Raw genomic sequence first — 22,552 nt, forward strand, 5'->3', positions numbered from 1 at the left:
CCAATATTTAACACCACTTCTGTGGTCAGCAGCATATGTTCACCACATAAGTAGCATTTTTCCCCCAATTTCAGAGCCATGAAAAATATAAATTATGTAAATTCACTAAACATTCAAACTCTATATATTTCATTTGATAGCACAGAGACAAAATTCCTATACCAAGATACCAAAGTCAGGAAATCAAGAACAAAATGCAAATGACAAAAGGTGAATAATTTATTACAAAAATCCTTCTGTAGGCACATTCTACATGCTGCCGAAAATCCACAAACCTAGCAACCCTGGCAAACCAATCATATACACTCACAGAAGAAATATCTGGATTTATAGAGAGGATTCTTAAACCCTTAGTGCAGAAGACAAAGAGCTTCATACAAGACACCATGGACTTCCTGAACAAATTAAATAATACCGAGCAGCTGCCATCCAACGCACTTCTAGTCACGATGGAAATAGAATCACTATACAGCAATATCCCCCAGGCAGATGGCATTTCTGTATGTAACAAATTCCTAAAAATATCTACCCTGGACCACCAACACTCACCCCGCTTTAACAATGATACTATCTGCAAATCACTGGCACCAGGATGGCACTACAATATGCAAACCTCTTCATGGGAGAATTAAAAGAGACATTTCTAAATATATCTCAGACTAAATTCCTGGACTACCACCTGTATATTTATGACCTCTTTATGATTTGGACTGAGGGAGAAGAGACTCTCAAAACAATTTTATAACTCTTTCAATACATACCATGCTACAATCAAATTCAAAATTAACTATTTTCTAGAAAAAGTCAATTTTCTAGACACCACAGTCTCTATCAAGTATGGTTAAATACACACATCTAAAAGAAACCTACAGACAGATGCAACGACCTCCACAACTCCAGCTTCCACCCCTCACCTATAAAAAAAATCCATTATACACAGCCAAGTCACAGGATACCACCGTAACTGCTCTGACCCAAGAGAGAGATAAAACCTAAAAACACTGATCAAGTCCTTCAAACAAAAAGGATACAACCCTAAAACAGTGTCCAAGAATATTGTGTCATCCCTTAAAACATCCAGAGAAAACCTATTGCACTACAAGGACAAGAAAACCATAGAAAAGACCTCCTTGGTAGTGATGTACAATCCAGAACTGGAAAAACTAGGAAAAATTATGAAAGATCTATAACCATTACTCCATAAAAATGAATTCCTAAAATAAATATTCCCATCTTCACCTGTGCTTTCCGTCTGTCAACTAATATAATAAAGAAACTGGTATAACACAAACTTCCTACACAATCCCACAATGAAGAGAATGGCACACATCTTTGCAGTGTGGCAAGTTGCAAAATGTGCGAGCACATCTCAAAGGATCCCACGGTCACTCATATGGGAAAAACATTCAACACATGGGGATCTTTCATATGCTTATCCTCTAATGTGGTGTATATCATTTAATGCAAAAAGCACAAAGAAGACGGCTAAATTGGTGAAATAGGCCAGATGCTATAGACTAAGATCAACCTAAACAGATATCATATTAAAAATTGCAATACCAACCAGGATGTCACCTCTGTCAGAATTGTAGAGGTTTGTAAATGTGCCATACTTTTGAGAATTCACAACGCTCAAATAAGTACAAAATCTCTAATTAAACTTATCAATCTGTCCAATATCTACCATCACCATGTTCCTCAGAATGCCACACAATTCTGTAAATATCTTAATTACTTAGTGTGGTACCATCCTCATAGGAACTTGTATACGGTGAACTTTTCTACTTGATAAGGTAATATATGCACTTGGACATTCTTGTATTGATTGTGTCAATTTATAATAAAGTGTCAGTGCTTAATTATAAATAAATAAATAAATAGCCTTAACTTCATAGTAAGCTTATTAAAGTGCCACTTAGCTTAGAACAGTTTTGCCTCAATCCCCACCGACACGTTTCATTCTTCCTCAGGGTCGGGGAAGGAGAATACAGAACTGTTCAGAAATCTTAGCGTCTAGCTAAATCCATAATGTTCTCGCTGGGACTACAATATGAACTGACCTCTGTCAGAAAACACTTTGGAAAAACTGATCACTGCACAAATAATTCTATGGTGAGAAAACTAAAAGGAAATTTTAAGACAATCCATGAATGTAAGACTTTTGATACCACCAGACAGGACTAAAAGACCTTGGCTTCTTTTCACACTACAAAAAAATTTAAACAGCTTTGTTGCCTTTCTGTCTCCTACTTACCCACCCACCTGTCCCTCTTCCTGTGAAACTGTCACAGTATACATTTAAACATGTTTCCCTTATATATATCGATACTTGTCAACATTTATTTCTGATCTGAAGAAGGGGTTACCTTCGAAAGCTAATCATAAAATGCATTAAGGGCTCCTTTTACAAAGGCGCGCTAGTGGTTTTAGCGCGCACTTAGCGTGCGCTAAAATGCCCCACGTGCTAGCCGCTACCACCTCCTTTTAGGCGCTAATCTTGTGCGTGCGCTAAAAATGCTAGCACACCTTAGTAAAAGGAGCCCTAAGTTATTCCAATAAAAAAGGTATTACTTTATTTCCTTTATGTTTTTGTTTTCTTTCTATATATTACCTTGAAAAGTGGACTAATACAGCCACTACATCATTCTTCAAAAATATAGAAATACAAAATAGAAGAAATACAATAAGTAAGCTATTCTTTAACTGGGCACTTTCATTTAGGTACCTTGAGGGCACACGGTGAGAGCCTATTCTATAATGGCAACTAGATGCCCCTGATTCTATTATAGACTACTAGTGTTACGCCAACTTAAGTATAGGCATGTTTCAAGTTTATTTTAAAAAATTTATACCGCCTAATCAGGCTTCTAGGCAATGTACATTAGGCAATAAAAACAGTCAAGTGAATAAACATATTTGGGGGAACAATTAACTAAACAGACAGACTAGTAACAAAAGGAAAGAAGGGGTCAAACTACAATCTTATAGGAAAGAACAAGAGGTAGGGGAAAGGCTAAAAGAAAGGAACTCAAATTGTCTTTAGAAGGGCAGTTGCTATTAAACAGCATCTTTAAAAGAGTAGGTGCTACTTGAAGGCGTCTTTAAATAAGATGGTTTTTAGTTTGGATTTAAACTGGTTTAAATTTGTTTCCTCTCTTATGTAATTGGGTATGGAGTTCCAGAGGGAGGGTGCAGTGACCGAAAAGATGTCTAAGCGTATGGTATTAATATTTTTCAGGGAGGGGATATTAAGAAGATGTTGTGTAGCAGAGCGGAGTGATCTGAGGGGGGCATATGGGATAAGAAGTCTGTTTATGAATTCTGGTTTGTTACAAGTTCTAGTTTTGAATGTAAGTAAAATAATTTTATAAGTGATTCTGTGTTCGATAGGGAGCCAGTGTGCTTTAATTAGTAAAGGTGAAACATGGTCAAATTTCCTTGCCTGGAAGATAATTTTAACAGAAGTATTTTGAATAATCTGCAGAAGGGACTCACAGCCTGTTCACTTGTATGCCCCCTTGCATTTGCATGTTATGCCACATGTGTGCCCTTACAGAATATATAGTTTATGAAGCTTAGAATATTGTCTTTACTAATGGTTAGACCAAAGTGGTGTACTGGCTAAAATGAAGAAATGAGAAAGGAACACTAAGTTGTAGGTAATACAGAGGCCATTCAAACAAGAAATGTATCTCCAGTTTCATAAAACCAAAAATAATATCAGCTAAAAGTTAAATCTATAAAAATGTAATAACGTATATATAAAATCTCCCCAAACCAAGTCTGCTCCAATACACTAATCAGCAAATACACCAAGGACTGAATTTTATAGATGGCACTAAAAAGAAAATGCCTAGCGATATTAGGGGAATTACCCCTAACTTTAGGTGCATCCATTTGCACCAACTAAAACCTGGTGCAAAACTTTGTTCTTAATATTAGGCATGGGTCCCCCCCTTATTTTATATTTGTGCAAATAACTCGCAGGAATGCCCTCTATCTGCTCATGACCCTCCCATTTCTGCACCCCGTTTTCTGACTCATGCATAAAATTAAAGTGCAGATCCCGTACCTAAAGTTACACCTTTTAACAAAAATTCATTAGTGCTAAAAATTTCTCATTAAGATTACAATTATTTGTGCTAATTGGCTTGTTATTCAGTTAAACTGCATGTGCAAATTTGACACACACCTAAATTTGTGCATGCAATTTTTAAAGCTTCTTATAGAATTTGGGGGGAAATGATTTTTGAAAGAAAAAATGTTTTCAAAATGTCTTTGAATTTTTTAACAGACAATTCAACTTTAATTTCCAGGGCAAACAATTTCATAATGCTGATGCAACAAAAAAGAAGGCACAATTATGTGTAGTTTCATGTTGTACAACATTTGGACTAGAAAGAACCAATCTGAAATCATTTTGTGAACAAAGCACCCATGGTGGACAATATGCTAAGCACAAGGTGCTACCCAAAAGTTTAGAGAATATGAACAGCGCGCGCAAACTGAACATAGTATGCCCTTCCGCCGCTAGAGGTGTCTAGCAGAATGCTTTGTGAATCAGTGTGCCAACGGGCTTCTGGCTGAGTGGTCGCGTTGTTTTGTTCTATACGATTTTGTAGGGTTGCGTTTTAGCGACTCGGCAGATTTTGATATTTTTACTGAACAAAAAATCTGCATTAAATTTTGTTTCAAACTTTAAAAAACTGCTGCAGAAACCCATCGTATGCTCCAGGAAGCCTTTGGAGATAATGCCATGTGCCAAAGCAAAACCTTTCTTTGGTACAAATGCCTCAAGGACGAACATCTGTCCACGACGATGACCATTCCGGACGACCGTCAACAAACACAACAATGGAAACCATAGAAAAAGTTTGTGAGACTATCCTTACAGATCATAGGCAAAATATCCACAATGTTTGTGAAATAGTAGGACAGTCATATAGTGAGGTTTTGAACTGGCTGAGCAAGAGCATTCGGCACAAACGCCCAGACAAGACTCTAGAGAAGCATTAAAATGGTCAGTCAGAGGAGCCACCAGAACTTCCCTATGTTCCTTTAGCACCCTTGGATGTACACCATCTGACCCCATCGCTTTGTCTACCTTTAATTTAGCTAACTCCTCATGAACACAACCCTCTGAAAATCGATCGGGGTCTACCACTCTACCATCCCTATTCACATTTGTCTTCCATGGTTCCACTCCTGGATCTTCAGCCATGAACACAGAACAGAAATATTTTTTAAGCAATTCAGCCTTTTCTTTATCAGCTTCTACATATTCCACCTCTTCACTTCTGAGTTTCACAATGCCACTTTTGTACTTCTTTCTATCACTGATATATCTAAAAAAAATGTTTTGGCTCCCTGTTTTACCATGCCAGCTATTTTTTCTTCCATTTGTATCTTTGCTATCCAGACTTCTTGACCAACCTCTCTTAACTTTTCCCAGATATTTTTGCCTGTCTTCCTCTTTCTGCAATCTTTTGTAATTTATGAAAGCTAACCTCTTATTCCTTAGCTTCTCAGCTACTTTTGAGAACCAAAATGGCCTTCTTTTCCTCTTACTTTTACTTATTTGCCTCACAAAAAGATTTGTCGCCCTTACAATAACTCCTTTCAATTTTGCTCACTACATTTCTACTCCTTCCAGACGTTCCCATCCAGACAATTCCTTGATTTAAATCCCCATCTGAATAAAGTTAGTTTTTTTTAAAGTCTAGAACCTTTACTTTTGAATGAGCCTCCTCTATACCTGTCTTAATATTAAACCATACCATGTAGTGATCACTGGATGCCAGATGATCACCCACTGTAACATCAGAAACACTTTTCCCGTTTGTAATCACTAAGTTCAGTATGACCCCCAAACCGCATGAGAACCATGGTGAGACCTCATCTAGAGTACTGTGTGCAATTCTGGAGGCCACATTACCGTAAAGATGTGCTTCGAGCTGAGTCGGTCCAGCGAATGGCCACTAGGAAGGTCTCTGGACTCAAGGGTCTCTCATACGAGGAAAGACTGGGCAAATTGCAGCTGTACTCTCTAGAGGAGCGCAGGGAAAGGGGTGACATGATTGAGACTTTTAAGTACGTCACTGGTCGTGTCGAGGTAGAAAACGATATATTCCTTCCCAAGGGACCCTCGGTCACAAGGGGGCACCCGCTCAAACTCAGAGGAGGGAAATTTAGAGGTGACATCAGGAAGTATTTCTTCACAGAAAGAGTGGTAGATCACTGGAACAAACTTCCGACGCAGGTAATCAAGGCCACAAGCGTGCTCGACTTTAAGAATAAATGGGACATCCACGTGGGATCCCTACGTGGGTCGAGCAGCACTCAGACTTAATGGGGTGGGTCAGTAGAGTGGGCAGACTTGATGGGCTGTAGCCCTTTTCTGCCATCACCTTTCTATGTTTCTATGAGTTCTTTTACCAACTGCTGGAACAGTTCTCATTGTAGAGAATCCAGGATCCCCCTACTTCTAGAAGACCCTGCAATAGGGATACCCCAATCAACATGATCTATTTGGCAAATATTTTGATTAACTGAGCTTATATTGTGTACATTTGTATTTTAATTTTTGTTAATCGCACAGAACCGCGAGATAACTGCAGTATATAAAAAATTTTGTTATGTTATGTTAAAATTACTTATTAGTAAAACTTCCCCTTTTTTAGATATATTCTGAATGTTTACTATTAAATTTCTGTCCACTTCTTCCATCCGTGAAGGAGGCCTATATATCACACCAATATAAATATATTTACCATTCCCTCTTTCTAAATTGATCCACAGTGCCTCTTCCTTGCCCTACAGATCCTGCAATTGTGTGGCTTCAATATGATCTTTAACATTTAACGCTACTCCCCCTCCTTTTCTTCCTACCCTGTCTTTCCTGAACAGATTATAACCTGGTATAACTACATCCCAGCCATGATTCTCCGTGAACATTATCTTTGTGATAGCCACTATATCTAACTCATCTTCTTCCATCACTGCTTCTAGATTCAGAATTTTGTTTTCCATACTTCGAGCATTAGTATATAATGCCTTCCAGACATTGTCCCCTTTTCACATCCATGTAGAGGTATTCAGTGATTTACTTACTTGAGGGCTTATACTCATCCGGTGGCTTTGATCACCCTTCCTCATCACTTCTAGTCTAAAGCCCTCTTCAGTAGATTAGCCAGCCTGCCTCCAAAGACACTTCTTCCATTCTTTGATAGATGTATACCATCCCTGCTCATCACCCCTTGGAAAATCATCCCATGGTCCAGGAAGCCAAAATTCTCTTGACGACACCATCCACGTAGCCCACATTCATCTCCAGGATGCGTGCTTCTCTGACCTGGCCCTTACCCTGGCCTGACCTGGCAGTATGGATGAGAATACCATCTGTGTACCTGACTGCTTCATCTTCTCTCCCAGAGCCACAAAGTCACTTTTGATGTGTTTGCAGGGGTACCTGGCAATATCATTAGTGCCAATGTGGATGAGCAGCATCGAATAAAAGTCATCAGGCTTGATGAGTCCTGGCAATCTCTCTGTAACATCTTGGATTTTAGCACCAGGTATACAGCATACCTCTCAGGATATCATGTCTGGTCTGCAGATGGACGCTTCTGTATCTCTCAGAAGGGAATCGCCAACCACCACTACTTTCTGCCTCCTAGTGGTCATGGATTCAGCAATTTTAGAGATTTCAAGCTTTGGTCCTTCCTCTCCTTGGGATGCTCTCATCTCCTCCACTTCACTTTCAGGGCAGCATACCAATTCTTCAGTTCAAGGACAGGTGGTATAACAGTACCAATCTTGCAGGGTTCCATAATCGGATTCCATCTGTCTTCCCTCAGCACAGCCTCTTCTTCCCCACTGCTAGAAATCTTTGACACCTCATGAACCATTTCATCGATGTACCTCTCATTCTCACAGATGCTTCTCAATCTTGCCACCTCCTCTCTCAGTTCCTTTACTTCCATAATGAGGGATTCAAGGTGAAGACAGCTGGCACATGGAACCACACACCCTCTGCTTGGGTAACATTTTCTGTCTGCACAGAGACAGAAGCTGTAACCTGAGCAGCAAGATTTGGTGACATGTTTTCCAGCCATAATGTGGTTGTAGAAGTACTTACACTTGGAAGAAAAAAGAAATAATAGAAAAATCCTACCTAAGCAATGCCCTGTTCCTGGTTAGCTGAAGAGTTAAAAAAAGCTCCACTTTGGGGTGGGCGGGTAGGTATTAACCTCAAGGGTCACCTGTGGAGTCTTATCTCTAAGAAAGTCCTCAGAGTTCAATCTCAAACTAAGAGGCTGAAACCAGCCAGAGGTCTCTCAAGGTCCGCTTTACAGTTAGAGTGAGAGGATTCACACACACATGAAATATAGTGCACTTGGCCTGAGTTTAAGAGTTTTCCAGGCCTCTCTCCTACTTACTCCCCCCCAAAGTCTCAAAAAGGTCCTAAACAGATTCAAAAGAAGCCATTTAGTCAACAGCTCTCTCCTCAAGCAAATATATGCAAATTATATTTGCAGTTCACAGGTTGCTGTTAAAACTATCTTTAATGCTGAGTCTCTACAACCTCTCCCTTAGAACCAGGCTTAATGAGGGTTAGGCACTAGGCCAACATTTCTCCCCTCAAGGGTCACCTGTGGAGTCTGTTATATAAGAAAGTCCTTTGCAAAGGAACAATGGAGCCAAGGTCTTTTTCTCAACTCTGTATATTTATAACATTTTTGTTGTAAAGAAGCATGTTATCTCTGTAGACACAAATTCACAGTTTTGAGAAATGTAAAGCCAAACATCTGTGATATCTTCCAGATAGAATATATATATATATATATATATATATTTGGTGTTCCAAAAGTCACTACACACTTTTAATAAATTCTTAAAAATTACACAAGAAACTGAGTTTATTCATATTCTTAGCATCAACAAAAGAGTTGTTGCAATTTTACTTGCTAGGCTTGCCATCACATGCCAATGCCTTGAAGACTAGTTGTATACCTCTACATGAGCGCCACCATTTTCGATAACTTACAGCCACCTTCGGATGCAAGCTTCTCTGATGTTTTGCAACATCTCTTCCCTGATTTTACTGCAGGCCCTGCATATTCTTTCCTCAAGATGTGTCAGGTTATGAGGTTTAGAGCACCTTGCTTTTGATATAGCCCCATAAATAAAAAAGTCACAAGGTGTAAAGTCAGGGGACCCCTTCGACTGATCCATCAGTCCAGAAACATGATATTCAGGAAATCTCTGACTAACCTTGCAAAGTGAAAAAAGATATTAGCAACGTCACTCCTCGCTTGAAGTTGTGGCACAGCAAATTCTTGCAGTATCATCAGGTAATTTTCCCCTGTAATGGTGGTCGTGTTACCGGATGCATCGCGGAAGAAAAATGGTCCAGTCAGCCCAGTGCTAGATTGCACACCAAACCATTAGCTTTGGAGAGTCTCGTTCATGCTCGAAAATTTCTATTGGGTTTGATTTTCCCCAAATTCGACAGTTGTGTCGGTTAACCTGACCAGAGAAATAAAAGATAGACTTGTCGCTGAACCATAATTTTTCCAAGTGCTGAGGGTCGTTTTGGTAATGGTGCAGGAGTGATTCACACATTTCCACATGAGCATCATAATCTTCCGCTTGAAGTTTTTGAACAACCTGAAGTCGTAAGGGGTAGAGCTTTATCACTCTCCAAAGCATCCGCTGAATCAAACTTTTGTTGATGCTGAGTTCCAGTGCAGCCCTCTTAATGGATTTTCCCTGGCTTTGCGCAAATGCCTGCTCCAGGAGTTCAGTGTTTTCATTGGTGGTGGTAGTAGCAGGCCTTCTGCTACGTGGTTTGTTAAGAACAGATCCTGTTTTGAGAAACTTGCCATGAATAGTGTAAATTATCTTACACGTTGGAGCAGTGTGATGGCTATAAAGCTTCTCAAACTCTTGCTGAACTGCAGAGACCGAAAAACTTTTTGCCAAGTGGCAATTTTTCAACGTTACTCTAATGTCAATTGGTGAGCCATGGTTAAGGGATGATACGCTTACAAAAACTGCAAAGCCTAACTATTCTTTTGCTGATGGCCTCAAGTCTCTCCAAATGATACCTGAAACAATATATATATATATATATATATATAGGATATCCTGAAGATCTGACTGGCTCTGAGGGTTCCCAATACAGGTTTGGGAAGCCCATACTAATCACTGGTACAGATATAGATGTATAATTTTTTCTCTTCTTCACTGAACTTACCGGTGTATCTGTAAAGGCCATGGTGTTTGCGATGGAGTGGGCATTGTGGTTGTTGGGCTTGCCAGCATAGCGCTGTATATATTACAAGCAACCACTAATATACAAAGAAGTATAGGTCCTATGATGGCACCTTCTAGTCCAAGATAGTATGCTCCTCCAGCAACTGCTAAGCCTGTCAAGTAGGGATGGCCGCCTCTGGAATAAAAGAATAAACCAGTGAAAATTAATATATTGTGGCACATGCTTCACCACAGCCACTTATACTACAATGATGAGTATTTAGAAAATATATAGTATACCTGAAAATATATATATATATATTTTTTTTTAATTTTGAAAGATTTTTATTGATTTTTGAAGAAAATATACAAAACAGCATGAAGTGAATATCAAGTTACACCACAATATTATACAATATGCAACAATAATATAAAAAAGTAGTACCATCTCTAAAGGAAAATCACATCAGCATAGCTATGAACTAGAAACCAGACATCCACACACCAACTGAACCCCATCCCCCATAGCACTAAAACATGACCCCACTGTGAGACAGCCCCCTGTTGTTTCTTCAGGAAGTCATCCCAACAAAACCTAAACAATCCCCCCCACCCCCCCACCCCATTAGTAAACTTAGGCCAAAGAGTCCACTTTATCCATAATCAGAGACCAAGTCCGGGTAGAATAAAGATAATATCCATGTTGTTTTGCAACAGATAACTCCATTACCCCCAAAGTTTGAAGTTTCAAGGACCACTCCAATAGGCTAGGTGGGTCTAATCTTTTCCAATGGCTGGCTATCAAACACTTGGCTGCAGCCAAACCCCACTGACGAAGTTTAGTTTGCCAGGAATGTAAGCATATATTATGAAGGCCCAATAAACAGTCCTGTGGTATAAAGAGAAGAAGGAGTTGCAACAGTTGGGATAGAGTTCTCACCACCCTCTTCCAGAAAGGTTGCAAAATTTTACATTCCCACCAAACATGAAGGAAAATACCCAAGTCCACCCCACATCTCCAACAGGTATCAGTGGCCCCTGGATACATCTTATGCAAGCGGGTAGGCGTAAAATACCACCTAGTAAGAACTTTATATGCATTCTCTTGAATTAAAACACAGGAGGAAGCCTTACCCACTTCAATACACATCTGGGACCAGTCCCTATCTGAAAAAGAGCAGCCAAGGTCACGCTCCCAAGCTGCTTTATAGGGGGGATGGAAGGGAGTGGACCCCCTAAATTATTGATAAAGAACTGAGATGGACCAAGGCAAACCCCTCAAAGCTATCCACAAATGTTCTAAATGGGCGGAAGAGCCCATGGTCCCTCCATCCCACCCTTGAGAATGAATAAAATGCCTAATTTGCACATAGGCTAGAAAGTCCCCCTTGGGCAGCTTCAAAAGACACCAGGATCCCCCTATGCAGAACATCTCGAAAAGTAAGTAAACCCGAGCCCCCCTCCCAACGCAAAAAAGCTCCACTCTCCCTACCTGCAGGAAACTGTGGTTCATCACGCAACGCCCCCAAAATAGAGGGTACCAAACCCACACCCCATCTCCGCCACGTCTCACACCACAAGCGCAAGAGATGTGTAAGAAAAGTATTATCCTGACCCCTGAGCCTCTCGTTCGGGAGAAGAGGTCCAAAGCCAAAACTTCAGGATATGAGGGCCCATAAAATGCTGTTCTATACGCACCACAGTCTTCACCGCAGCTATATCCCAATCTAAGATAAGTCATAACTGCGCAGCCCGAAAATATCAAAACAAATTAGGGAGAGCTCGCCCCCCACAGGATCTGGAAGACCATAAGCCCTGTCTAGAAAGTTGAGGACGTTTCCCCTGCCAAATAAACTAAAAAAATAAACCATGCAGTTGTTTCAGAACAGAAGAGGGGTCCGGAATTGGCAACGTTTGGAATAAAAACAATAAACAGGGTAAAACATTCATTTTAACAGCTATTCTACCCCACCATGACAACCACAACCCCTGCCACCTTTGAAGATCTCCCCTAATTCGCAGTACAATATTAGCATAATTCAATGCATATAACTGTGTAAGATCACTCGAAATATGGATTCCTAAATATTTAATCACTCCCGACGCCAAACGGAAGGGAAACTTCCCCTGCAAATGAAAGATGTCCCCCTCAGTCAAAGTAACTCCCATCATCTCAGATTTATCCATGTTTACCATAAACCCAGACACAGCACTATATTCAGAGAAAAGCTCAATCAAGATAGGGAGGGAATGCTCTGGATCACGCACATACAATAACACATCATCAGCAAATAGGGCGATACAATGTTCCTGGCCACCAACCCGCACCCCGCGCAGGTGTAAATGTTCCCTGATATGAATAGCCATAGGCTCCATAGAAAGAGCAAACAAGAGGAGGGATAAGGGGCAACCCTGACGAGTACCTCTAGCAATAGGGAAAACGGTGTATATCCCCCATTTATACGAATGGTGGCCCTAGGAGCCTGATAGAACGCCTGCACCCAAGCTAGAAAAAATCTCCCTAGTCCCATCCGTTCCATCACTTGCCATAAAAATTCCCAAACAACTTGATCAAATGCCTTCTCTGCATCTATGGTTAAAAAAGCAACCTTATCTTGGGCCCGCTAGGCTGCCCATATCAGATGCAATATCCTTCTAATGTTGTCACTAACTTGTCGTTGCTGGATAAAACCCGACTGATCCATATGAATTAGGTTGGGCAGGAGTCTCCCCAGCTTAAGAGCTAGTACCTTTGCTAAAATTTTTGCATCCGTATTTAAAAGTGAAATGGGGCGATATGCCCCACAGCTCAACGGATCCCTTCCAGGTTTAGGCAACACAGAAATGCCCGCCTCTCCCATGGATGGTGGTAAAGATTGTCCTTCCCGCATCCCATTAGCAACCTGAACCAATAAGGGAGCCAAAGCATCACAATAGCGTTTATAAAAAGAATTAAGATACCCATCCAATCCAGGTGACTTCCCAGTCTTCATATGGGTAATAACACCCGATACCTCTCCCAAAGTAATGGGTTCATTAAGACATTCCCTGTCAGAATCAGTCAATCTGGGGAGGGGCACATTAGATTAGATTAGAGATTTCTATTCCGCCATTACCTTGCAGTTCAAGGCGGATTACAAAATAATTAAGGTTGGTCAGTTACATAAAGAGAACAGTGGTCTGTTATAAGAAGAGATCAGTGGTCATGACTAGTGAAGAGGGCGGGTATTCTCAGGGAGTTAAGAAGCTAGGAGGAATGATGGAATCGTGGTGTTAAGACTTAAGCAGGGATTTCTTGAAGAGTAAGGTCTTTATTTCTTTTCTGAATAGCTTGTAGTCTGTGGTTGTAATTAGCAGATTGGAGATTTGGTTATCCAGTTTCGATGCTTGGGTGGCTAGGAGTCCGTCGTAAAGTTTTTTTCGTTTAACTTCTTTGATTGGCGGGTGTGTGAATGGGGTGTGAGATTTTCTATGTCTGGTTGAGGTATTATGGATGAGTCAGTTGTTCAGGTAGGTTGGGCTGTCACCATTTATGGTTTTAAATAGCGTGCAGTAAAATTTGAATAGTATTTTTTCCTGGATTGGGAGCCAGTGTGAGCTCATGAAAGCTTCAGTGATGTGGTCGTGTTTTTTTAGGGAGTAGACGAGTCTTAGTGCTGTATTTTGGACTGTTTGCAGTTGTTTGATCATTATTGCAGGGCAGGGGAGATAGAGGATATTGCAATATACCTAGGATAAGGGATTGAACTATGAGCTGGAATTGTGCTCTTTCAAAGAATTTGCGTATTTGTCTTAGGTTCCTCATTACGGCAAAAGATTTCTGAATTGTTTTGTTTATTTGTGATTGCATGGTGCAACATCTGTCTATTGTCACTCCTAGTAGTTTCAGGGTGTTTTGGATGGGGTAATTGGTAATAGTGGGAGTTTTGTTATTTTCGAGGAGAATGAATTTTGTTTTGTCTGAGTTGAGTTTCAGTTTGTGGTCTTCCATCCAATTCGCTACTGTTTCCATAGTTCGGTGTAGAGTGCCTGTTATGGTGGTCTTTGGTTGATCAAAAGGTATGAGGATGGTGAAATCATCAGCATAACTATAGGAGGTTAAGCCTAGTTTTTCCATGTATGTTCCGAGGGAGGCAGTATATAGGTTGAATAGAGTAGGAGACAGAGGAGATCCTTGTGGAACTCCACAGGGGTTGGACCAAGATTTAGATTTTTCTTTATCTGATTTAACTCTGTATGATCTTGATTTAAGGAAACCCTTGAACCATGAGAGTACATTGTCTGAGATACCTATTGAATCTAAAATTTGCAGTAGTATGTTATGGTCTACCATTATTCAAATAGGTGGATATCGACTCGGAATTCACCCTTTCTACTTTCCCATAGAGCTTGGTATAATAAGATAAAAAAGCTGCCCCTATGGAACCGTCAGTAAGATGTTCAATCCCCGCTGCATACCGTATGCACGTAATAGCCGCTCTAGCCTGCCATAATTTTATAAACCGAGCCAAGCGCGACCCAGCCTTATTATTATACTCATATATAGTCTGCTCAATCTCAATCTGAAAAAATAAATTTTTTCCATTTGTAAAACAGAAAGCTCTGCACGCACCTTCAACAATTGTTCATACACTAGGGGATCCTGGTGTCTCTGATGGGAGAGCCCTAAACTAATTAGTTGCTCTCGAAGAGCCAAGGAGCGTCGTTCTCTCATTCTCTTAAGACGAGCCCCCCACTTAATAAATACCCCTCGAATTACTACCTTTAGTGCGTCCCACAGAATGGAATCACTAACCGATCCAGTATCATTAAACTGAAGGTACTGGACTATAGCATCATCCACTTCTTGTTTTAGTAAGGATTCGTTGAGCCTCCAAAAATTGTGCTGAGCCCCCGCTTCCCATTACCCCTCACATGTAACCCAGATAGGGGCATGATCAGATATCTGTATAGGGCCAATTTCTGCTTGCCTCACGCCTCCCCACTGATTTCGATGAGTCCAAAGACCATCAATCCGAACATAGGACCGATGAGCATGTGAATAGTGGGTATAAGTTTGTTGAGAGGGGTGCAGAAGGTGCCAGCAATCAACCAGTCCCAGGGAGGCCATCAAAGCAAGAAAGGCTCTTTAAGAGGCTCTAGAAGGCGTCCGAGAGCCCCCCCGGGAATGATCCAACTGGGCATCAGGGGTAACATTAAAATCTTCCCCAAAAATAGACAGAGCCCTGCACTAAATTCACCAAGTCAGGAACAAGGGAATGGTAAAAATTCAGCCTGTCCTTCATTGGGATCATATAAGTTAATAATAGTAAGAGTTCTGCCTGTAAGGTAGCTAAACATCTCCCTGTAGAATCACGATACACCTTCTGCACCACTAATCCCAATCCTTTGCGCACCAGAATAGCCAACGCGCCCCCCCCCCCCACCTTATTAGTGGTCTTCCCACTTTGATGTGTCCAAACTTGCTCAAAAGCAGGCGAGTGCAGAACTTCCACATCTCGAGGCCTCAGATGAGTTTCCTGAAGCAAACAAACATCCCACTGTAACCTCTGCAATTCAAGATATACTATACTGTTTACCCGGACTATTCATCCCATTAACATTCCAGGACCCTATAGTAAAAAGTTTACTATCCCCCCCGCCCCCTCCCCCCCTGCAAGTTGCTGATCTCCTCTTGCCAAGACCAGCCAGTCAGTAGAAAGTGATATCCTCCACAGGAGACTACTCCAAATCCCCTTGCTTCCCCAAACTAACCCGAAATAACATCCCTGCTCTTATCACCCAATCCCCAAATGAGAAGCCCCACCACAACTCAACCAATAAATCAGGAAGTTATCCCAAACCTTGAAAAGGAAAAGAAAGAAGTAAGAAACAGGAGGAATTCTCTTCCTGCCCCCATCCATACAGCAATTTAACAGACCAAACCCCTAATTCCTCAACCGTACATTCTACACCATCTAACCTGAACAGAGCAAAAAAACAAAAACAAAACCCATATACATAAACCCAGCAAATTTTCACAATTCTGACATATAGGGTAAAGCAGAAGTTAAAAGAGTGTAAAGACTATACCCATATCCAACTCAGCATTACCCATGTCCATAAAAGTCTAAAGAAACCCTCTAATGGGGCCCAGGAATTTCTTCAGGTAGCTGATTTGGCAGTTTTCTTGCCTGATCTCAACACTGTAGTCCAAGTCCCACGCAGTCCAGAAGTCGTTGCAGGCTCCAAAATGGGTGCTGCAGCAGGAAGATTTGCACAACCCAAATCCTGCATTGCAGCCCTTGCCTCCGCTACAGTACTTATTCGCTTAGACTTCCCATTAACTGTCAGCCAAACTCCAAAGGGAAAAAGCCAGCGGTATTTGTAGCCTCCAGCACGCAATGCCTGGGTAACTTCCTTGAAAGCTTTACGTTTCTGCAGCGTGGACCAGGCTAAATCTTGAAAAAAACCCCACTTCCAAGTTTTTCCACCGAAATTGCAGCTGACGGCGTGCCGCTTGTAGAACTCTTTCCTTCAAAGCAAAGTCCCCAAAACAGGCTATAATATTCTTTGCTCCCTGTCCTCAGGATGGTCCCAAACTACGATGGGCCCGCTGCAGCAAGATATCATCTGACACCGCTGCTCCTGCCTCATTAAGAAGTTGTTGACAAGACTCCCGCACCACCAGCTTGCAGTCGCGGTACACTTCCACATCGGGTATGCCTTTAAATCTCAAGTTACAGCGGCAGGACCGATTTTCAAGATCCTCCACCTGCGCCTGCAACTCTTGTAATTCCATAGAAATGCGGTCAGTATTGTCTTTATTCTCCGACACAGATGTGGATAGTGCCTTCACGTAGTCTTCAGTCACGGAGACCCGGGCCCTGAGTTCCCCGACATCAGCGCGCAGCTCTGCCAGGGCTGTTTTCACATCAAATCGAACCCCTACCATTTCCTCTTTCAATTCACGAAACCACATCTGCATGATCTTGTGTGCCTCACTCCCGGGCTCGATCTGGTGTGCCGGTATACTTTAATCTTCCGACTCAGATTGAGTCAAGGACCCCGCAGCCATCTTGTTTTTAAGGACCCCGCAGCCATCTTGTTTTTCTCCACACTTTCACCCGGCAGGTCCAACACCAATTTTTTCCCTCCTTCACCAAAATATTTATATTTTCCAAGTTTTTTCCGAGTCGCCATGGCTAGGGCTGTACTATATCTCTTGAATCACCAAAATTTATTTGCACTAGAAACGCTAAACACTACTATTCACCTCAGCCCCGACAGAGCTCTCAGTTTAGGCAGCCATTCACAGGGATGACATCATTTCCTCCAGTATACCTGAAATTTTGGCGCTGAATATATTGTACATATATTTTTAAAAAAGCAAAAATGCATATTTTGAAAGAAAAAAATTCAGCTAGTTATAGAAAATTATTTCATTTTTAATTTGTAGCAAAATGGCAAGCATTCAAGTTATTTATGTCTCAGTTCACCTACATTTGAGACTTAGAACATATTTTAATTGAATGTTGACTTCAGTGAACATAAATCATCACATTCTTGGTTTAACATACAAAAAAGTGCCTAAAACTGCATTGAAGAAATTTCACACAAATCATCTTTGCATGACTTTTTAAATTGGCTCTGACCCTGAAAAGGTAATACATTATCAGTGTCATTTCAGTACACAAATCATTATTTCTAAAAGATATATGAAATAGCTTTCATGACATTAGTAACATTTAGAACCAAGTAGAAGAAAGAGTATGCTCAGACTGGAACAAAACAAGGACATGAAGCCAAAAATGAGTTAAAAAATAAGTGTGATTCACACTTACAAACTATGTAGAGGGGTGGAGGAAAAATATCCAATAAGTTATCTAACTCTCCACCTTCAAAAAACACCACCGCACCTCAAATGGACAAAAGAAAAAGCCACAGTTTTACAGTGAATCAATTATACTGCGAGTCCCAGTGTTCCCGCTAAGCTGCGCTGGCCTGCGCTCACGCACAAAATATTACATCGCAGCGCACAAGTTTCTCTTCACAGCGCACACACGCGTCGCAAAGGTAAGGGGAGGTAAGGTAAGGGGACGCATTGGGGGGATTGCACTTCCCCACAATTGCCATGCTTCGGTTCCTCTTCTTCCTTCCTTCCTCCCCCCCCGCGGGACCCTGCGGCACCATCAACTCTTACTCCCTCTAATGTCGGCCCTGCAGCTCCAGACTTCCTCGCACCTTCTCCCCTCCCCCTTTGGATCGCTATTATTTTAAATGTTATAGCCGCGCGGAGCTGTATCCATCAGTGGAGATGTCTAACCTCGGCCTGCCCCGGAACTCTTACTGCAACAGTGACTTCCTGTTCCTGCCTAGACGGGCGGCTGCTGCAGTAAGAGTTCCGGGGCAGGCCGAGGTTAGACATCTCCACTGATGGATACAGCTCCGCGGCTATAACAGCTCCTGCCGCTCTGCACTTCCCCACAATTGCCATGCTTCGGTTCCTCTTCTTCCTTCCTTCCTCCCCCCCCCCCGCGGGACCCTGCGGCACCATCAACTCTTATTCCCTCTAATGTCGGCCCTGCAGCTCCAGACTTCCTCGCACCTTCTCCCCTCCCCCTTTGGATCGCTATTATTTTAAATGTTATAGCCGCGGAGCTGTATCCATCAGTGGAGATGTCTAACCTCGGCCTGCCCCGGAACTCTTACTGCAGCAGCCGCCCGTCTAGGCAGGAACAGGAAGTCACTGTTGCAGTAAGAGTTCCGGGGCAGGCCGAGGTTAGACATCTCCACTGATGGATACAGCTCCGCGGCTATAACATTTAAAATAATAGCGATCCAAAGGGGGAGGGGAGAAGGTGCGAGGAAGTCTGGAGCTGCAGGGCCGACATTAGAGGGAGTAAGAGTTGATGGTGCCGCAGGGTCCCGGGGGGGGGGGGAGGAAGGAAGGAAGAAGAGGAACCGAAGCATGGCAATTGTGGGGAAGTGCAGAGCTGCAGGGAAGAGTGTTGCGGTACCCAGCTGGAGGGAGAAGGAAGATGAGGGAGGGAATTAAAGGAGATGCCAGGGCTTGGAGCGTAGGAGGAAGGTATGCCAGTCTAAGGGAAAAGGAAGGGGGAGATGTGAGAGCATGGAGGGGGAGCGAAAGATGGAAGAAAAGGAAAGGAGAGAGATGCCAGAGAATCAGGGAAGGGGAGATACCAGACTATGAAGAGAGGTGTGGGAGAGGGAAGGCGAGGAGAGAGATGCCAGACCAATGGGGTGAAAGGAGAGATGGAAGGGGGAGGCATACAGTTTCTGGAAGGGGCATAGAAGGAGAGAAGATGCCATATAGGGGAAGAGAGACGGCAGACAGTGGATGGAAGGAAGAGAGTTACAAGAAGATGAGGAAAGGAGAAACCACAGAAGACAAAGGTAGAAAAAAATTTCTATTTATTTATTGCTTTAGGAGACATGTGTCACTGTTTCTGTGAAGCATTGTATGCAGAGTCCAGCTTCTTGCTGGTTCAATTTAACCTTTGTCTATGTATTTTTATTTTATCCCCCCTTTTACAAAACTGTGAAGCGTTTTTAGCACCAGCCTTGGTGGTAGCAGCTCTGATGCTCAGAATTTTATGAGCATCAGAGCTGTTACCTCCGTAGCTAAAATCCACACTACAGTTTTGTAAAAGAGGGAGGGGTTAGTTTGTGATTACATATTCCTTACTAGGCGAAGGTGTTTTCTGTGTTCTGTGTGTTTTCTGTTAGGATTGACGGTGTAGGATTGATCTGTGCTGGTCTGGCTTGTTTAGTTTTACAATGGGTGTATTGATGTACTGCTCACTGCAATATGTAAGATGCTGCCTTTTCCTAGGTACTCATGTGTGACGTGTGGTTTGTTACTAAAAATCATGTTTTTCTTACAGATGGGGGGGGGTGCCAAAAAATGATGGGCCCCGGATGTTACATATGCTAGGTACGCCACTGTATGTAAAGATACCAGAAAGCTGGCGTAGCAAAAACTTCTAAGTTTTGAGTATTTAACCCTCCCACAATCTCACGGGCACTCGTTTCAAGTTTATTGAGATTTTGATTTAAACGCAATATCAAATATTTTCAGTGCGTATAACAAAAATAAATTTGGGGAAATAAATAAAACCATTTGAACCAGTGTTCCCGCTAAGCTGCGCTGGCGCACAAAATATTACATCGCAGCGCACACGTTTCTCGTCACAGCGCACAATCGGAAGAGGCGTACGGCAGATGGCAGGGCGGCGAGAGGAGAATCGGGCGAGTTGGCTCATAACTTGCTGGCGCCCGATATTTTTGGCTCACGGTGAAAAAAGTTTGCTCACAACACCCGCCCGCTTAGAGGGAACACTGACTGCGACTCTACTAAAAAAAAAAAAACCCAAAAACCTCATAGGCATAAAAAACTTTCAACGCTTGGTGCCCAAGTCCTCCAGCATCTGAAGCACATGCTCCACTGTGCGATGTCCCTCGGCCAACGAGGGAGCTATGATCAACCAGTCATCTAGATAAGGGTAAACTTGCAGACCTATCTTCCTCAGGTAAGCTGCCACCAACCCCATCACCTTGGTGAAGGTTCGAGATGCCGTAGCCAGCACAGGGCCGAAATCTTACAGTGGGCCGGAAATATGGGAATGTGTAAGAATGCCTCCGTAAAATCCAGGGAGGTCAGAAATTCCCCCAGAGCCACTGCTGCAATGACCGATCGCACAGTCTCCATTCGGAAGTGGGGAATCCAGAGAGCTGTATTCACATGCTGAAGATCCAGAATAGGCTTCCAATCTTCTGAGCCTTTCTTTGGCACAATAAAGTATACAGAGTATCTGCCTGAGCCCAAGAGGTCATCCAGGCAGGCAGAAACTCCGAGAGCCAGCCCCCTATCTGAAGAGGGGCATTTGGCATCCTGGCATCATTGTGTCTTTCTGGCAGGGTGTGCAAGAAGGTTGGGAAAGCCTGTAGCCCGCATACTGACCTCGGAAGCTCTGGGAAAATCTCTGCGACGTGGAATGTGCATACTGTCTGGAGCACCGAAAATTAGAATGCCCAGAAACCCTAGAGGGTCTGGATCTACTACCAGGCAGGGTCTTTGGGCGACGATCCAATACCGAATCCATGAGGACATCCAGGCTTTAGCCAAACAATAACTGCCCCTTAAAAGACAGCCTCGCAAAAGTCGCCTTGGAAGTGGAATCACCAGCCCACTGCTTGACCGAAATGGAGTACGCTGACAATTTGGCCAGCACTTTCAAAAGGCCATGCTTTCATCAACTATATAATCTGTTCCAGCCATCAGTAGTGGAGGAGGAGGCTCCACTGCATCAATCCCTAGCATGTGCAGCCGAGACAGGCACCTGAGACAAAAGATGTTGCCACAGCTACTTTGATGCCCAAATTGGCTGTTTCAAAAAGTTTCCTGAGGATCACACAGCAGTCCTGCATATCTTTCAACACAACTCCCCCGTCACTGGGAAGAGAGGTGCGCTCAGTCACTTGTGCCACCAAGGAATCCACCTTGAACTGCCCCAAAAGCTGCTGACACTCCTGTGCTAGTGGCTACAAGCGGGACATAGCTCTAGTTCTCTTCAAAATACCTTCTGGAGAGTCAAATTGCTCAGAGATCATAAAATTCATCCGGATGCAGGGAAAGGTTGTAGAGTGCGACAGGCTACTACAAAGCCAGGGAGAAGAAGTGGACGGACTGAGTCAGTAAGTTCAATTCCTGCAAAGATTTAGCAGGAAGATAAGGGTAAAGCCACAAACTTAATTAAGCACAGGACAGTAAGATCATCACCAGGAAATGGATCCCCCAAATGATCCGTGGATCCAGCACATATGCAAAGATCTCCCGATCTGGGAAGAACTACACTGTAAAACAATGGATCAGAGAGGTCAGTATCAGTATCCTGATCCCCCAAATCATGAGCAGACAAAACAACAGCTGGATCAGGCAGAGGCGAGGACATGCCAGAAGGCAACACGCAACCCAAAAATGTCCTTGGGGAAAAAGGAGACTGCTCAGGAGAAGAACATGCTTTTTTCTTTTTTTTTAACTCTGACTATAAAACCTCATGATTTTAGAGAAGTTATCCAGCTCCTGGGGCATAGAGTAACCCTTAGATGGCTTAAATTTGTGTCTTAGGCTGCAGTGGGTCCACAGCCTGGCTGACCAAAGAACCAGCTGTACCAAGCCCCGAAAGTAATGGAGGCCACCCCGCCAGGCTGGCGAAACATCTAATCACCTGCTTCTGTGGGGGGAAGCTAAGCTGGCTGCTACAGCCCCCCCCAGCTGCACCACGCAGCACGT

The 22,552-nt window shown here is 42.7% G+C and overlaps 1 protein-coding gene across 2 annotated transcripts in view; it reads right to left on the minus strand.

Moving 5' to 3' along the window:
• TMEM245 (transmembrane protein 245) overlaps nt 1-22,552 on the minus strand; it is a 201,473-nt gene that overhangs the window by 2,622 nt on the left and 176,299 nt on the right. For both annotated transcript variants that reach the window (XM_033930622.1, XM_033930623.1), the window contains one exon: nt 10,259-10,453. In XM_033930622.1, coding sequence (XP_033786513.1) covers nt 10,259-10,453 — 195 coding nt within the window. The remainder of the gene's footprint in view (nt 1-10,258; nt 10,454-22,552) is intronic.

This window comes from Geotrypetes seraphini, chromosome 2, assembly GCF_902459505.1.
Source record: "Geotrypetes seraphini chromosome 2, aGeoSer1.1, whole genome shotgun sequence".
Classification (NCBI taxonomy): domain Eukaryota; kingdom Metazoa; phylum Chordata; class Amphibia; order Gymnophiona; family Dermophiidae; genus Geotrypetes; species Geotrypetes seraphini.